Source organism: Poecilia reticulata, linkage group LG20, assembly GCF_000633615.1.
Source record: "Poecilia reticulata strain Guanapo linkage group LG20, Guppy_female_1.0+MT, whole genome shotgun sequence".
NCBI classification, from domain to species: domain Eukaryota; kingdom Metazoa; phylum Chordata; class Actinopteri; order Cyprinodontiformes; family Poeciliidae; genus Poecilia; species Poecilia reticulata.
The window spans coordinates 4,202,664-4,220,603 of NC_024350.1; the positions used below are offsets into that span (position 1 = coordinate 4,202,664).

Consider the following 17,940-nt stretch of genomic DNA (forward strand, 5'->3'; position numbering starts at 1 on the left):
AAGTAATGATTAGAAAAAAAAAAAAAAAAAGGGTAAAAACAAAAAGATGGTTGAAGCCAGATGATTGAATCAGGATTGTGGGAAGAATCTGAGTAATGGAAAAAAAATGACAAATAATCTTTGACTGAAACAAAACGTGAGGAAAATGGAGCCTACTCCAAAGTGACACACACGAGACTGTAAATAAAGCTGAATGAATAATAAATATCATTAACAATATACAGACTGTTGAGCCCTTTTGTGTTTCTGTTTTCTGTTTGGCTATTTGCACAAAAAAATCTATAGAAATTAAGGTGTATAGAAAATGAATTAAGGTTCTTACAGATTGACATGCTTTTGTAGCAAGGTTTTTGTTTTTGCTACAGAACAATACACAACAAAACAGTTTATTTGCTTGCTTGTTATTATTATTGATATAAATGTTACAGACAGCATCGACTGTTGTCGCCGTAGAGACAGAAGAGAGGAGGAGAGAAAGAAATTCCCTCACAGTTGCAGATGTTGCTTCTTTTTTATGTGGATGAGGCTTTTTGTCCAGTGTGGTTTCGCTGATGAGCCTTTAGCCCAGAGGAACCTTTGAATCTCTTCTCACACTGATCACAACTATAAGGCTTTTCACCAGTGTGGCTTCGCTGATGACTCTTTAGCCCAGNCAGGTAACAATAGTTCGGGTCGGACCAGAACTATTTGCCTGATGGTGGTTCGGGCTTCTAATGAGTTTACATTTAATGAGTTTGCAGCACACAGAGAAAACCTAAAGAGAATATGATCTACTTATTGTAGTTTAAGTAGAGGAATAGCAGCTGACTGTTGAGAGAGGAAAGAAATTAAAGTGCAGATCCGTTAGAAACAAGCGCAGTGCGCTGGGCAATAAATGCTCCAATTAATCACACATGAGACAACAAACGCCAAATATACAATATATAGTTACACTGCTTAGTTAATGGTGTTTTAAGAACAAAACCAGTAAAAACTGAGTTAATACCTATGTCAGATTCCCTCCTCAGCCTCGTCTTGATAAGAACAGAGAGCAGTTCGCTGGTTTCTGTCCAGAATGTGATCAAGCGCATCTGACCACTTGGTGCGCAGACAGTTTCAACTTTATGCACAGAGAACATCGTGGAGCTCATTATTAATCATACTAAGAACAATATCTGTCAGAGAATCATCTCTGATCTGGACGCTTTAACGGCTTTGGAGCGTCTAGCAGCTGATCCGCTTCTGCTGGTTTTTCTCCCGCTGAGGGAAGTGATGCGGGATCAGGAAACGATCAGAGTTCTGCCGTCTGCTAATCACGTCATTTCGTGAAATGTTACCTGATTTCAAAAACGTTCTCGCAGAGAAATAATAAATGTTTCGTTTGATGACTACAAATTGGAAATAAAATGATTCTTTTCTTTGACGGACAACGAAAAAACTCCAGCTCCACCTCTGCTCCAAACTACGAACATTGTCGGCCCCTCTTCGGTTTTTTCTCTTTTTGCGGAGGATCAATAAATAACTTATTGGTGTTTTACCATCACCACCAGGTATGAAGTGCTTTAGCCTTTGAGTTGCACCACAGCAGCATAACTAAAACATCCAGGAGAAGAATATCAGCTTGTTGTTCTGAGTATAGAGGAGGCTGGTATCGCGCCTGATGAAACTCTATTTATTTATGTCACATGGACTTATATAAAGTTTTATACATTTTCTTTTCATATATTTGTTTTTCTTCTTTAGATATTAGGTTGACTTAGAATGATTCCAAATAATGTACAGGAATAACCTGGTGCTGTTACATGTCAATCATCAGGGGGGGCCAATCAGATGACAGGGGGGGCACTGGCCCCCCCTCTGGCTCCGCCACTGATTGTGAGTCACAATTAGTGGTGTCCCAACACTGGCCGTTTCTACAAAGACAACAAAGTTTCTTTGAGCATAGTTCGGCCTGACAAACAAAAAAAGTATTTTTATTGCACTTTTTTTGTCCCAAATGTCAGTTTCAATTGCCGCCTCTAAATGTGCTGTTTAACTTTCAGAGTTGGATCCAAAATTATTTGTGTTCACCCAATACCTGTCTCTGCTGGGTGAGAGTCAGAATACAGCTCACCAGTCCATCACAGGCCACCGTACATAAAATATTATCTATTTGAATCACAAATGTCTAACTGATCACAGTTTTTAGCTGGTAATGTATTCAAATCCCCATTAGCCAAAATAAAGCCATAAACCCTAGCTGTATTCTATATTTAGCCTGAGCTGGCACATTTTAGCATGCTAACGTAGCTAGCATGCTAAAATGTTAGCTACGCATGCAGTCGCACTTCAGTGTGCCGTCACTCCTGAATGGCAGAGGTTTCCCAACTTGAAGACTGTTTGTAAAAAGTCATTCATCTCTGCAGTTGTCCCCATGGATTAGAAATATATTACGGTAATTATCATATTCACATACTCTCAATGATCACATTGCTATAACATTATTGTTAACACAAATAGCTCATCAGCAGCAACTCGATGCACTTAGCCGTCTACAGACAGTGATGATGACTTGCTGAGGTTCAAAGCGAGAATTATAATGCAAAGGGAAGACGACATATGAGACTTGGGTTGCAGCGTGGTTGCTGGTGCCAGACAGTCTGTGTAATAAACTCTGTAGAGCGTTAAACCTCATGCTGACGTGAAAACACTCTCCCCAGTAATAAGGATGTTTCTTAGGAAGAACAGTTTGAGATGATGATATTTCAGAAACTGTTTAGTATTGATGCAGTACTTCTTATTGTAAAATAAACTAAGGAAGAGTGGAAGATTATATTTTCTTATTTTTTTTTATTTTTTACTTTCAAATGTTTACATTCGTTCAGGTGCCACGTTCAACTTTTCAAATAATTGCAGGTATAAAGAGTAGGGAAATGTGGGAAATCAACCCCAGAACAAAAGCTAAAGACCTTGTAAAGATGCTGGTTGAAGCTGTAATTATCCCCTAGGGAAATGTAGTCATCATGGAGGAAGAGGCCATTACTTCAAATGCACAACATTAACCTAGCTTACAGTGTACAAAAGTACTTCAAGGAAAAAGGCATTCATTCTTTATACATGTTGACACACACACACACACACATATATATAAAAATAGGGTTTCCTGGCGGGCTTATAATACAACCCCGCCCAGTTCAAGCGTTTCTTGTTTTTCCATCAAAATAAAAACAAAAATTATACATAGTGTAAATACATACTCATCCCTTTTTAAAACCAAAGAAGACAGCAATGATTCAATGCCACGTCCACGCTCTCAGATGAGCTGACAAACAAATTCAACATGATGTCATCGTGATGACACATCTGTGGTATGTGATGCATATAAAACTGATCTAATGCCAGCCAGCTTTCTCGATGTGGTGGATCTGTCACCGCACCAAAAATCCCATGTTTTTTTTCCTTTGAGACATTAGTGGCACATTTTCCCAAAAGTCTTTGTAATATTTATTTTTTTCTGATCCTGGGATTGGATAAAAAAAAAAAATGGTGAAAGTAATACCAAGGAGTGGGCAGAGTGTAAAACAATGTGCAGCAGTATATGAGAAACAGAAACGGTAATGATTGCTATCAGGCCATGAACACAAATCATAGCAATCAATCAATATGCTTTTATTAAAGTGGAAGTCTCTGGGGCCTAAAGAGGAGCGCCCAAGTGGAAATCTGGACCGATCAATGAGACAGCCGCCCGTGGACACCTGCTTGGCAAAATATGGCGATAACACACGATAGGAGGGGTGAGGTGGGAGGCGTCCCGCTGTAATTAGCCGATTAGCATAGACCGGGTGATGCAGCAAACAGATGTGACTTCACTTGCCAAACCCAACACTACCCTGAAAATGTTTATATTCCCATAGAAATCAGCAACGGAAAGCAAAATTTAGAGGACATGTTGACATAGCAGAGACGTGGTGTAATTAAACGTCTTTATGCAACATGAGATCCAGCAACCTTTTGTTAGCGGTTCAGCTCAAAGCATTATTTTTGCTCAAGCAACGTCTTTGTTCTTGCATTTTGCCTCTTGTAGCCATAACACTCACGCTGAACCTGAAAAAGGGAAGCTATGAGAGCGGCTCCGCGTCCGTTCGAAGGTTCGGGCACGAAGCAGGCAGCGAGCCGCCCCTCCGCTCCTCACCAAATCCTCGTATCATCTTGCATTTCTGTTAAGAGTGTCATTTATAGAGGCTCCTCCTGCTCATTGTGTCATTTGATCTGGTGACAGTGGCAGATCTATTTGTGCATCTCTTTCATCTCTCTGTGAAGGGCATGTTATCTCCCAGCCAAAGACAGGCAAAAGCTGTGCATAACAGCAGATGAGCTGCTTGAAGATTCATCTCTGCCGGTGCTGGCGACTCGACATTTCCCCGTAAATCTGAACGCGGTACATCTTGATTGCAGCCTGAAATGAATCATTGTCATCTCTAATCGCGTTCTGATTCACTTGCAAGCATGAAATCTCATTTAAAACATTTTTTTCCTCAAGCACTTCAGCACTTAAAAGCAGCGTGGTTTGTAGCAGGAAGTGTGTCAGCATGGGGACCGGGGAGTGGGGTCACGCAGAAGCGGATCACTGCAGCTTTTGTTCATTGTTTTCTGGTTACAGCTATTGATTGCCCGACTCTACCCTCAGCACTCTATTTTTGCTGTTTTAGGAGGTCAGGAGAGAAATCAATGGGCTGGGAATACCCGTGAGGGGCTTGGGATAAGTGGTGACAGGCCTGGATTAGCGAGGTCTCATCGGAACTGTAACACCGGGGATGATCATCTGCGATGCGAGAAAGAGGCAGAGGAAGATAGAGAAGATGTTGAATCTAAATGACATAGAGAGTCTGTTAAAGTAATCCATCCTGTGGTGTCTACAGGTTATCAGAAACTGAACTATTGACCTGGTAGCAATGTATTTAAGTGGAACATTAGCCTTATAAAATCCAGCCTCTTGCTCTACGCTTCGCTTTGTACAAAGGATCTGGGCTCTGGGTGTTGAGAAAAGATTGCTTATGGTGTTGAAGTTTTAAATTTTACCCAATCGCTAATGTTTGCCTGTGAGGTACATACTGTGCCGGTTTGATGCTATGAAGCTTACCAGAAGTTGCGTGCGCTGTAAATAACCATCCCTCCACTGCGAAGAGAGAAGTGCTGCCCTGTACAAGATGGTTGTGGGTCTTAATTCAGCATTTGGAAGCATGCCCAACACGGACTGAACAGTTTTAACTTCCACCACTGCTGTCGTCAAAACTGGAACAATAGGAAGTACACAATTCAAAAACATAAAATAGATGTCATCGTTCACTTCTCCTTCTGTTTGCTGATTGGTCCAGTTGAAATTTTACTGTCAAAATCAAGCTCAGTGAGAGAAACACCACACGGAGCTCTGAGGGGAGATGAGAATCCCCAAATTAAAGTTTTGGGGGAAATTCAAAATTTTGTAGATGTTAGTAGCAAACATTTTATACAAGAATTATTCATATAGATAATAAAACTAATATTGAATAGGTCCATGCCTGAATTCTAAGACCTACACCACTATTGATCCAAAGGCACAATAGTGTAGCTTGTATTTGCTTCTGAAATACATAAAATAGGCCAAAGAGGTTTTGGCAAGCTGTTTTATAGGGCAATAAATAAAACTGCTTCAAACTGAAGTCTGCCTATGGGTCATGGTAAACTGCATAAAATTTGGCAAAAACTGTGTTCTTTTCCATTATTTGCCTTGAATACGCCTTGTAAATAAAATAGAGAATTCTGTGACCATTTGGGTTTTTGTAGTCTGTTTCAACAGTAATATTTTCTGCTGTTGTATATTTTTTCATGTATTTTTATTCCATTGAGATGGAATTCCTTGACAGTTTAATTTTGTATTTTTTTATTAAGTGAATCTTTCATGTATTTGTAATGGTGTGGAAAAATAAGTCACGTTCTTGAATAACTCTGCGTTTATTTACCGTAGCACATCGGAAACGAGCTAACGAAGGAGCACAGCACCTTCACGGATTCCGCAACATAGACATAATATAAGAGTAGACCCCGCATTGGCTGCTCTGGCGCAGGAAATACGGCGGCCATCTTGGAGCGGTACTCTCTCCTACATTGCTCAATCAAAACAGCAGAAGATGCCTCAGCACTGAGGGATATTGTTGTTCGGATCTATGAATTATTGATATGAGGGCTCCACAGACAACATTTCACAAGTAAGATGGGCATATTATTGTGTATATTTTGTGATTGGAATATTACTTTACTGTATTTATGTCCACTGGCGAGATACCAGCTAATATTAGCTACGGTGCTTGGTAATACGGGTTCAGCCCCACTATGAAGGCTAACTGAGATTCCGTAAATCTAAAAAAATTAATCATTCCCTAACATTGACTTAGATTATCTGACACAAGAGCCTACATTAGAAATGAAACAATGTAACACATATTATAAAACTTATATTATGTATTAAAACATTCACCAGCAAAGTTTACACAGGTGGTAAAGACAATTATTTATATGTAATTCTTTCACTAGTAAGATACATCTTAAATCTTCCGTTTGTGTTTTGAAAGTTTCATAAAAACACGATGTGAGGAAGAAGAGGGAGACATCTATAAAGAGAGACGGATTCACTGCAGCACGGATGAATCTCTCATCGGATTTTGGACTCAGTCTCAGCTGCTAAATCTCTCTGAAGCTAGAACTCATTGATATATATATATCAACATGTATCCAATATATATTATTCAGTATTAATCATTATTTATTTGTGTTTGTATAGTTATATAAATATGTATTGATATTACTAAATTATTTGAGTAAATTATGAACGGCTGTGTGCTTTGTAATATGCTCATCATACATCAATATCAGAATATTCAATTCCTATTCTATTGTTATAGCCACTAAGCATATTTAAATATGCTGAACTATGTGTTAAAAACATACTTAAATAATACAATTGTTTATAAATGTAGCTTTGATAGATGTTTGAATATGGTTTCCAGTAACAAAAAAGCGTATTATGATCGATTAAATGCGCTGCTACGTCATTGCGCCTGCTAAACACATAAGCTGAGTGGAGTGGTGTACCGCTCCAAGATGGCCGCCCTAAATCTCATCAGCGACAATAGGCGAGAGCGGTCCATGAGGCGTCTATCTTTATATTATGTCTATGTTCCGCAACATCGCCTTCATTCTTACTCTTCCCACCGTTTCTCAGTTCCTTCTTGTCGGCGGCTCCACCTAGTGGTGTGGAGTGACATAACGATGCACAACAATAAATTTGCATAAATTGGATGAAGAAAAAACACTAAATCACACAAACCATATTGTTGATGCATTTTCAGAAACTGTTATTGCCCATTTTCTTTTACACTTTTACGGTTCCGACAGGGTCAGATAAAACAATAATAATAATAATAATAATAATAATAATAATAATAATAATAATAATAATAAAACTTCTCTTTTTTTAGCATTATACAGAGTAACTTTATTCGCTAAGCCTATATTTAAGGACCTAAAAAGGCAGAAAATCTGAGGATATTACTTGTGTATGCTGGCGAATTAAACAAGGAATGGCTGTAAAAAAGAAATTGGGCACTATGCATTCATACATAATATTTCCAAGGCAATTTTCAAAATAACATTTTTTGTGTGCGTCCAAACGACACAGATGGAATAAGAACTGAAGGCATCCCAGAGTTTTAAGCATTAGGCCATGACTCAGCGTGTTAAATAACAGCTTCCCATAGGCTGCGTGTGATTGGCTGTTCTTATCGCTTGGCTGATTGCAGTTTTAGCCCCTTCCAGAAAACTGACTGAAACAGGACTAGAAGGAGCTGTCTGAGAGCAGAAGATTGCACTTTGAGGTAGGAATGAAAAAAAACAAACAGTTTTTTGACTGATACGTTTTGCAGCAAAATACAATGTTTTGAGACATTTTAGTGACAGTAAACTACTGGGAGGACGAGCTTGAACCACTACGAGAATCAAACACAATGACTTCTGCATGTGTATTTTTTTACTCTGCGTCCGTCAAGTATTTTTAGCCACAAGTTACCATTTCCCAACAGCAGTAGGGAGCTATATTTCCACTTCTCTAATGAAATTCGCAGACTTTCATTTCAAGTTGTAGGGTTTTTTTTTTTTTTTTTTTTAGTATGAGACGTAATGTCACGGGAAGCCCTCAACATATTGAATGTCTTGTCTGTGGTTTAATAGAAGCAGATGGCCTCGAGCGTGGCTGACAGAGCCATTGGGGCCATTATTGGGGCAGCGGTGGCAGATGCAGCAGGTAAGATACACACCACCTATACAGATAACACTCCTCAGTCATATGATGTAAGTATATATAGGTACGTTGCTATTAAAAGCTCAGCATATTTCAAACAGAATGTCGTTGCTTTCTTTAGTCAGTGCTTTAGATGCTTTATCTGTTAGAAACATCTGGACGTGCCAGCAGAGTTTAAGGGAGGCGCCGTCATTTCTGAGCCATGTTGATTACACCCAACAGCGATAACCAAATTCAAAACAAGTCCTTAAATTCAGGTTACCACGTGTTAGCTTTCAGAACACTATAAAATGTAACAAAATGAATGGATGAATTCTAGTTATATACAGTTTGGATCAAAGATAAGATTTTATTCGGCCCTTTCACTTAGAAATGTAACTTGGGCTCAGTCAGGTTTAATGGAGTACGACAGGGTGCTAGGGCCAGGCTAAGACAATAAAAAGCAGGGCCGTGCAGAGACCACTAAAGGGGCAGGTGCTCAAAAACAAAAGAAGGGCACAACTAACCGCATTCTAGGACAGAATATTAACAAAGCTTCTCAGCTTTCAGAGTTTAATAAACAATGATAAATTACAAAAATGTGACATATACAATCAAAGCTAACGAACATCTCCATATAGAGCATAACACTATGCCCATGTAAGATATTTTATTAGTAGTTTCTTTCTGCAGGTCTATTTTGTTATAGGAAAGTATTGCAATATTCAAACCCGCAATTTAGCAAGATATGTAAATCAGAGCAAGACAACCAGACATATTTTGTCTTTACTGAATTACACTAATAAAAATATAAACGAGGGCACAATGCAACCTTTTAGTGGACTGTAATCTATAAAACAAAGAGCTGCCTGTTTGCTACACTTCGGTGGAGATGAAGATGGTCCATTCAGGGAAGCAGAGCTACATTAAACTTTAATGTGGAACTGCAGAAAAACGAAAAAAACAAAAGCAAAAATTGAATTGTTAATGCATGTCACCATGAGAAAAGCCTACTGAGTTTTCACAACACAACAAAAGATTTCTGATGTGTGCAAATAAATGTTTATGTTTGGTAAAAATTAGTTATTTAATTTAAACAAAATTCATTTTTAAAGGAATCATTACAATTCCAAAGGTTTTGATTACAATTTTATTTTACTTAACTGAGGTTTTTCTCCATTGAATAATTGGGAAACAAATTTAACTTCATACTCTGCAAACCAGACCCTAAACTTAAAATCTGGGTTGAGTTTTTTTCCCCTTTATTAATGACACTTTTATTACATTCATTATATCTATCATGGTAATTCAGGGTGAGTTATTTTTAATTCTAAATGAATATCCTTGTTGGACTTTTATTTAAGTGTTATTCTCCTTCAATATATATTTACCTAAGGCTAGAATAAATGAAATGTACATTATGCAGCAAAGGAAATTAGAAGATCGGACATATATCCATTATGGGGATGATCGGTTTTGGACGGGCGATGTGCCCATATTGCATAAGCGATACTAAAGAATGACTGATATCGTTAAAGATACAGGGGAGAAGCTTTTTAGTCATCTAGCTTTGCTAGCAAAGTCGTTAGCTAGCAGCTAACGACTGAATCTAGACCCCGAATCTATCAGGGTCATCAACAACAGCCTAATGTCTGTATGATAAAATACTGAATCGATAGATAAGAACAGTTTTCCTCACCTGAATGTTTCCTCCCGCTCAGTGGTTGTTCAGAGAAAGGCAGACGCAGAGGCCTGTCTGTGTCTGTTGTATTTCATTACCTCTCTGCTTAAACCGCGACTCCGAGCTGAAGCAGAAACGATACTTCAACGTTTCCGTCATCTGACAAGTAGCAAGTCTACTCCACTTTATTCACCAAAAACGTTTTTTTTGTTTTTATAATTCACCAAAAACTGTTCTGTGATCTGGAACGTTCGCTACGTTGAGCTCCAGTTAGCCGCCTTATCTCACTGCGCGAGAAGCAACTGCGTCATGCGTCACAGGCGAAAGGTCAAAGGTAACAAGGTTACCGGCTTATTATGTTGTACAAAAAAGTAAAGAATTTTAGCACATGTTTTTATGTGTCAGAAGAGGGCTTAGGAAATAATAATACAATAAATAAATAAAAAATAAAAAAAATTGACCAAAAGGGCACTTTGGGGCAAGGAGCAAAAAGGGCAGGTGCTCAAGCACCCCCAACTCCCTCCTCTGCACGTGCCTGATAAAAAGTAAAAATAAAATTATGCGAATAAATTCATAGGATTACGAGAATAAACTCGAAATAATACGAGAATAAAGTCATAATGTTACAACCAATCTTGTATATTGGATGTAATATTACAAGATTACAACCAGTCTTGCAATATTATGACTTCATTCTTGTTATTCTCATATTCATTCAACTTTTTTCTTGTAAAATTTTTCTTATATTATTACAAATTTATTTTCGTAATATTGTGGCTTTATTCTGGTAATGCAATGACTTCATTGGTGTTTATGCCTTTATTCCTTTTCTATTATAATTTTTTTTCTTAATATGGTCTTAATACTCCATCGTACTTGTAAGGCATCTATGATTGACTTTTGTCATATTTCTGGGATTTGACTGGGCCGATCTAACACACCTTAGTGTTGTTGTTCTGTTGGAAGATGAAGCTCCGCCCCACTTCTAAGTCAAGTTCTTCTTCCAGGATTATTTTTCTTCCTGTCTAACATCTCCATCTTGGTTAAGGAAAAATGCTTTTCTTTCTTGTACCGTAGCATAATTTCAGATTTTACTCGTGAAAAATAAAACGCTCCTTTAACTCCATTTCACAATTATAAACTACTTTGTGTGGATCCATTAGGTAAAATGCATTAAAGTCTAAAGATGTAGTTTGACAAAATGAAGAAGGTTAAGGGCTTTGAATGCTGTGTCTCCCATTACAGAGATGCAGCCCATTAACAGCAGGTAAAACGCTTTAGGAAAGCAGAGGAGAGAGAGAGAGAGAGGAAAAAAAAGAAGATATTATTAAATTTTCTATCTCTTCCCGTCCCTCCGGTTCTCCGTTAACCCCTACAGCCCAGCCGATGCACTGGATCTACAACCCGGACCGGCTGAATGAAGTTCTCTCCGACCTGGAGCCCCATCCCGAGTTTCGGCCTCTGTCAGCAAATCCTTTTTATCGCAGGACAACGGGCGAGCAGACCTGCTACGGAGACCAGGCGTACGTCCTGCTGGAGTCGCTGAGTCAGTGCGGAGGTACTGGACTTCTCCCAAAACAGGGCGTCGAGAAGTGTGACACGCACAAGCGAGATGCTTCTCAGAACCCTGGCTCGACTGTTTGTTATCAAAATTGTTCGTTTTTATTTTTGCTTGAAAGAAAACGTCGCGTGAAAATAAACAGAATCAGACATGATATAGCTGTCGAGACGTCACTCTTCTTCAGAAAACCTTTTCCTGCAGACGTCAAGCTGTTCTTTTATCACTCAAAATGTTTTTTCCAAGCTTTACAGTTTGTCTTTCTTCTAATTTACTTAAGTAATGATTACCGTCTCTGGCTTTTTTTTGATAGATGTCGACGTGAAAGACCTGACTAAGCGCTTCTACAAGTTCTTCGGGCCGGGAACGGTGTACGATCTGCCCATCAACGATCCTTACAGGAAAAAAGGAGGTAGCCATCTTTGCGACTTTCCATTTTTCCCCTGATTTCCCTACGCGTTAATGACCAACTTTAGAGGCCGGAGGGGATGTGAGAGCCACTGTTACGATCTGTTAAAGCCCTCTGTATGTTTCTTTTCTTTTCTTGCTCTCTCTACTGCGCCGTAAATGTTTGCTGCCTTGTTTTACTACTAGGATGACATGTAAGATTCAGTTCTGCAGTAACTTACCACAGCAGCACAGTACGCCGCTGGGCCCAGTAAACGGCAGACAGCTGCACGTCTTGGAGTCATTGCGTCGTTGTTTTTCGGAGGGATTTTCGTCACGACCGAACATAAAGCTTCACGTACAGAAACCTGAACTCAAGAAAGCATAAGGAAAAGTTGCTTCTTTTCTTTTCTTTCCCCCTCCTGAGTTTCACATCTGGTGAAAATCGATTCCGATATTTTACGATTTCTTCTGTTTTTGACACTTCAAAACACACTCAAACAGTTTCAGATAACCAAGCAATTTTTGATACGAAAGAAAGATAATCTGAATTCTGAAATAATACAAAAACAGTTTCTAAATATTTACCACTAGTCTTTGCCACATTAATGGGGTCTTACTGATAAATGATCTATTGAGCTGGATTTTGACTAAGGCATTGCAAAATCCTCACTTTTATTTTCTTTCTTATTGTTTTTTTTTTTTTTGCTTTTATTCAGAGGTAGACTTGTTTTTATGCTTTGAGTCATTGTCCTGCTGCCTAGTCCAATTAATTTAGTGCTTAAGGTTACTGATAGCTCGAGGTTGGACGTTGTTCTTTGGTATTTTTTGGGACAAAGTTTCATCAATTACCACATACCATCCATTTTTTGACATAGCAAAGCAACGACAGGCTCTACAACCGTGATGCAGATTTTAATAACATTTTATAAAATATAAAAATCCACTCAATTTTTGTCTCATTAATCCACAGAAAATATTTCCAAAACGACAGAATTTCTTGTTCCCTGAAGTCAGCCTAGAAACTCTCCCACAAATGTCATTTTTACTCCTATTTCTTCCTTATTTTTTTATTTCTAATAATTGACACAGTCCAAAACTTAGCACAAAGTGAGGCTTGTGTTTCTTGTGCAGCTTCCTGGATGAGTTTATACGTTTTTTGTCGCATTCTTACAGTGGTTTCGGTGGGCCAGCCACTACTGGTTCACCACTGTTCCATGTTTTCTTCATGTGGAGAAAATGTGAAACACCACTGGGGTTTTGAGATCTTTTAGCCTGCTTCATGTTGTCAGACGGGTTCAGACTGGGTGAATTTCTTTATTCTACAAGTCTGGCAGTAATCGGGCCTAGATTTGGGTTGTGAAATCAATTCCCAAGAAGCGGCTAATGACAATTAATTCCTGATCTAACAAAGGGAACAGAGATATTTTGACAAACTGCTGAGCTGGTTTCATATTTTCTCTCCCTTACCAACTGAAACAGTCACTATCAAAATCACAATCTGCATTTACTCTTGTGTAATATCGACATCTATCTGGTGATCTGACCGCCATGAAACACTCTCATCATCTCACCGGTTAGGTCCCAAAGCCATCCTTCCCATTGACGGTCCGTGGAGGAACGCGAGCTTTCTTAAGAAATGTTGATGCAGGAAAAGAAGAACCTGGTGATAAAAAAAAAAGAATTATAAACTCAAACCAATTGCCGTCTTATATAAAATATTTGAAAACTTTAAAGGTTCTTTCTTTTTTTTTAGGCTGCGACGTGGACTGTCAGATTGACGGCGTCACCAAGCTCGCTCCGGTCGTCGCTATGTTCGCCGGGCGACCCGAGATGCTGGAGAAAGTGGAGAGCGCCATACGAGTCACCCAAAACAACGACATGTGCGTGGCAGTGACTCTGGCTGCTGCGAGGTGAGGAGGATGGGGACGATTTCGCCCGATTATGTCTTAAGCGACAGGGTCGTCCTGAATCGTGGTGTGTTTGTGTGCGAATTCCAGGTTTCTGGAAGGTTTCATTCTGAAAGGCCCGGATCCGGACGCTTTGGATGCAGTTGTGGCTCAGCTGAGCGACCCCAACAGGAAGAACCCTCAGGATCTGGACAGGGCAGTCATTGGTGATTGGTCTGACGCCGTAAACTAAAACTATCAAAATGGGGCCTTGCTTTGTGAACGTAACAGTCTTTAGTCCTATATATGTTACTTCTTAAGGGTTGCATTTACTGTGGTCATTAGAAATTGTGAAACTAAGAGTTGTACGGCGATTTTAAGAGGATAGAGTAAACATGCAATCTTGGGTAAGAACCACATAATTACCATCATGTGAAATGAGCCGCGACCTCAATCCAATCAGTTTGCCTCTCAGATTTAATTCCACAGAACTAATGAAAAGCCCCGGAGCATCCATGATAGTTAAACATAAGTTTTCCAACAAGAAATGCTGCACATGCTGATGTCTATCTTGAATTTGCACAGCGGAAACTAATTCCCCTTTAAACAGGATCAGTTAGAATGGAAGTATATGCAGAACATCTTTGAATAAACACCAAAGTTTGACTGATAAACTTCAAATGAACCACTGTATTTGTCTCTCTTCTTCTTCTTCTTCTTCTTCTCTGTCTCGACTGCAGCGCATATCAGCCAGGTGAAGGAGAACTTGGCCAAAGCGTCCCATCAGCTCATACCCGCTGTGTTCACTAACACATGAGGTAAGCCAGTAGATAGCAGCGGGACTCAGGTCTGTTGACTTGGCATCGCCTTCACGCCCTTCCTGAAAGCAGATCCTGTCATTAGGCCCCCCTTTTGCCTTTGATCTGTAATGCTCTCCCTCCGCCTCTGTTTTTTTTTTCTTTTTTTTATTCTGCCCTCCCATGCTGAGTTGGCTGTCTCGGGGTTTAAAAAGCTTTTAAAGTTCCCCCTCACTAGATCCGTTCACGTCCCTGCTAATGGCGTCTGAAGAGCGGAGCAAATGACGGTGCTTCTGCGGATAATTGGAAACATGCCTGTGGCCGTCTGTGTCCAGCTTTGCCCGGTGCGTTCCAGGCGGCGCTGCACGGGGTCCTGACTATGAAACAGCTGGAGGAGGCTGTGAGGGACACCATGCGCCGAGGGGGATGCACCGCCAGCCGGGCCTCCTTCATCGGAGCCTGCTTCGGGGCGCAGGTACAGTAGGAATGTCAGTTGACGATCTGAACCTGTACTGGTAAAGGAAAAAGATTATTAAACACCTTCAGATGTAATGTATTTCAGTGCAGAGGTAAGCTTTCACAAAATGGTCATTATTACATTGACTAAAAGCTGAAAGAGACAATAATAACAAATGCTAATGTGTGGCACTTTGACCGGAACTTTGCCTCAAAACAAGGATTGTGAGAGAATGTTAAGTAAGTGTTAAAACATGGTGGAGGACGTGTAATGCTGTGGTTCTGTTACTCTACCAAAGGTTCTGGGAGTTTTGGGAGTGCAGCTCTTCAGATCAGAACGCCACAAAACCAGTGCAAAATGTTTCATCACACGCATCAAACTTCCTGCATGGTCGTCTCAGTTTCTAGAGCAATGATTCGCTTTGTGATCAATAAAGTATTTTTGAATTAAATTGAACTGGACTATTGTGGCAAAATTAGCGAGAGTAAATTGGATCACGAATGGAGACGAAGCGCTCGCAGAGCTAGGAGAACGTCTCGGCTCGCGGTTACGTTTTTTGGCGACAAGTTGGCAGAGCTGGTCAGCTTCTTATCGTTACACGTGATTGGCTACCGTCCATTTCCTCTGTGATTAAACGGAGCCGTGGTTCAATCAATAATTGTATGAAAAATTCCTCTCTGAATGTTTCAACCTTCTGAAATGGCATAGAGAGCACAACTCATTCATATCAAAGGTACCAGAAAGTGTACCACGGGTAATTTTTGTCCAACAAAATTACATGTGAACCAAATAAATGCCTTCAAATTAAAGGTTGTATTTTTGTAAAATTTCCAGTGAGACGCACTAAAAGTACAATGTTTTTTGCAGGTCTTGACGAGAAACAATGCATGGAAACATTTTGCACACATCCTCCTCGTCTATATTTGTGAAACACTCATTAGCTATGACAGCGCGCTCGTCTATTCCAAGAGTTTGTCTGCATCATTAATCTGTCATCTCAACGTATTTGCAGACCGGTCTCCGCGGAATCCCGGAGTCATGGAGGAAGAGGACGCTCAGATACCCTCTGCTGTTGGAGCTGGCTGAAAATGTGGTCAGCAAACGGCAGCAGTCGTAGCTTTAGCATAACATCTATTATTGACCGATTGAGTCTTGGCCTCCCCATGATACAGATGCACTTTGACATGGCAGTTCATGATGGCTGCATTCTAAAGTCTTGAGTGTAGCTTGAAAATATTTGCTCTGTCAAAGTTTATGTAGTTGGGGGAAAGAAAAGGAGGAGGAAGAGAAGAGAACGTGTGTGTAAATTGTGTGTGCTCAAAATAAAACATTTTTTCCCCCTTAACTACTGTATCTGTATCCGTCTGTTATCTTCTCGGCTGCTTGATATTAGGAAACATGTCTGGTGGGTAAATCATCCGCCGCAGTCAAGCTTCAGCAGCATTTCTATCTTCTTTATTCCTCTGAGTACGTTCTGTTATTTTTGAAGTGAAGGAGCTGCAGCGGACAGATTTACTTCTGGAACGAGGAGAGACTGCAACCTCCTACTCTCTCCGAGGAGCCTCTTTGCCTTTATGAAAGTGCTGACTTCGATATTCACATGTTTAAAGCATCCACCCCAACACTGCTGAAAGTTGGCCAAGCACAAGGCCATGCCAGAGACTTTATGTCTTTAGCAAGGCGTGGGTATAAAAATGTGGTGTGTAGGCTACTTAGTTGCTTTTCCAGCCCACTTGTTGAAAAATGACAAATGGGAAGTAGTTTAAAGTCTAAGTTCTAAAATGTAAAAAAAAAAGAAAAAAAGAAAAGTGAAGCGCGTGCTTTATTTGAAACAAACGGTGGCTTTGCCTAACAGGAAGAAAACAGTTGTGATTGCGTAATTACAGCCTACACGGTCTGTTAGCCAACGTTTAGGAGAGCGAAAAGGTTGTGACCAGCAGAAGCCTTTGTCTTCCTCCCACACTGCAGGCTCATTCTGTCATAATTACATCCAGACATAAGGAACATTTCATTTCTTTTATTTTTTATTTTTCAAAAGAAATCCCAAATTGTGCATTCTTTGAATAGCTTAACACAAGAACAGGCTTGTTAAATGTTTTCTTTTAAGATACATTCGGTCCCACTCAGAGAAAAGTGTCACCCTAACACCTTTATACTAATTTTTATCAGATTAGAAAAAATAAAAACACAGCTAACAGAAAAAGTGCAATGTTCTTCTGATCATTCTGTTGTTTTCTCAGTTTTATTATTATTATTATTATTATTATTATTATTATTATTATTATTATTATTATTATTATTATTATTATTATTATTATTATTATTATTTTATCTTTCCACTGCTGTTTTAAAGTTAGGAATGAACTCCACACACAATACAATGATTTTTTTTGGCCTGTTTATGGTCATACGCAGCATTTCAATCAGATTTAAGTCCAGACTTTAAATATGCCACTCCAAAATATCCATTTAGTTTTTTTGAGCCATTCAGAAATGAACTTGATTGTGTGCTTTAGATCATTGGCAATGTCCTACCAGGAGAGGTTCTCCTGGTAAAGAGCAGAGTATTTCAATTTATATTATGAATATAAACTATCAAAAAGTAAAAGATGTTCATGACTTATAGCATTATTCTCTCTCATAATACTTCCAAGTGTTTATCCTTGAGTACGGCCATCATTTTCATCTACTTTAGCAAACTAGTTTGCATAATTTGTGCTTAGTTGTTAACAATTTGGGGTTTTTAAAGTCAGTTGTAATTGGTCAGTGGTCACCCACTAATCTGCTTTAGCTGATGACCTGTGGGAACTTTTATAACAGTACTGAAAATACAGTTCTAGTTTAAGTAATTGTTTCGCTAGAGCGACGTAATCCCAAAAAACAGTAGGCGAAAAGCACGTTG

The 17,940-nt window shown here is 39.4% G+C and overlaps 1 protein-coding gene across 1 annotated transcript; it reads left to right on the forward strand.

Moving 5' to 3' along the window:
- The first annotated feature begins 7,780 nt into the window (after positions 1–7,780).
- LOC103482295 (crystallin J1B-like) lies at positions 7,781–16,383 on the forward strand. The gene is given in 11 exon segments (XM_008438375.2): positions 7,781–7,868; positions 8,221–8,293; positions 11,329–11,508; positions 11,822–11,920; positions 13,477–13,522; positions 13,524–13,561; positions 13,652–13,808; positions 13,896–14,011; positions 14,525–14,602; positions 14,917–15,056; positions 16,051–16,383. Coding segments are annotated over 10 exon segments (1,026 nt in total). The 5' UTR covers positions 7,781–7,868; positions 8,221–8,226; the 3' UTR covers positions 16,156–16,383.
- Positions 16,384–17,940: the final 1,557 nt, after the last annotated feature.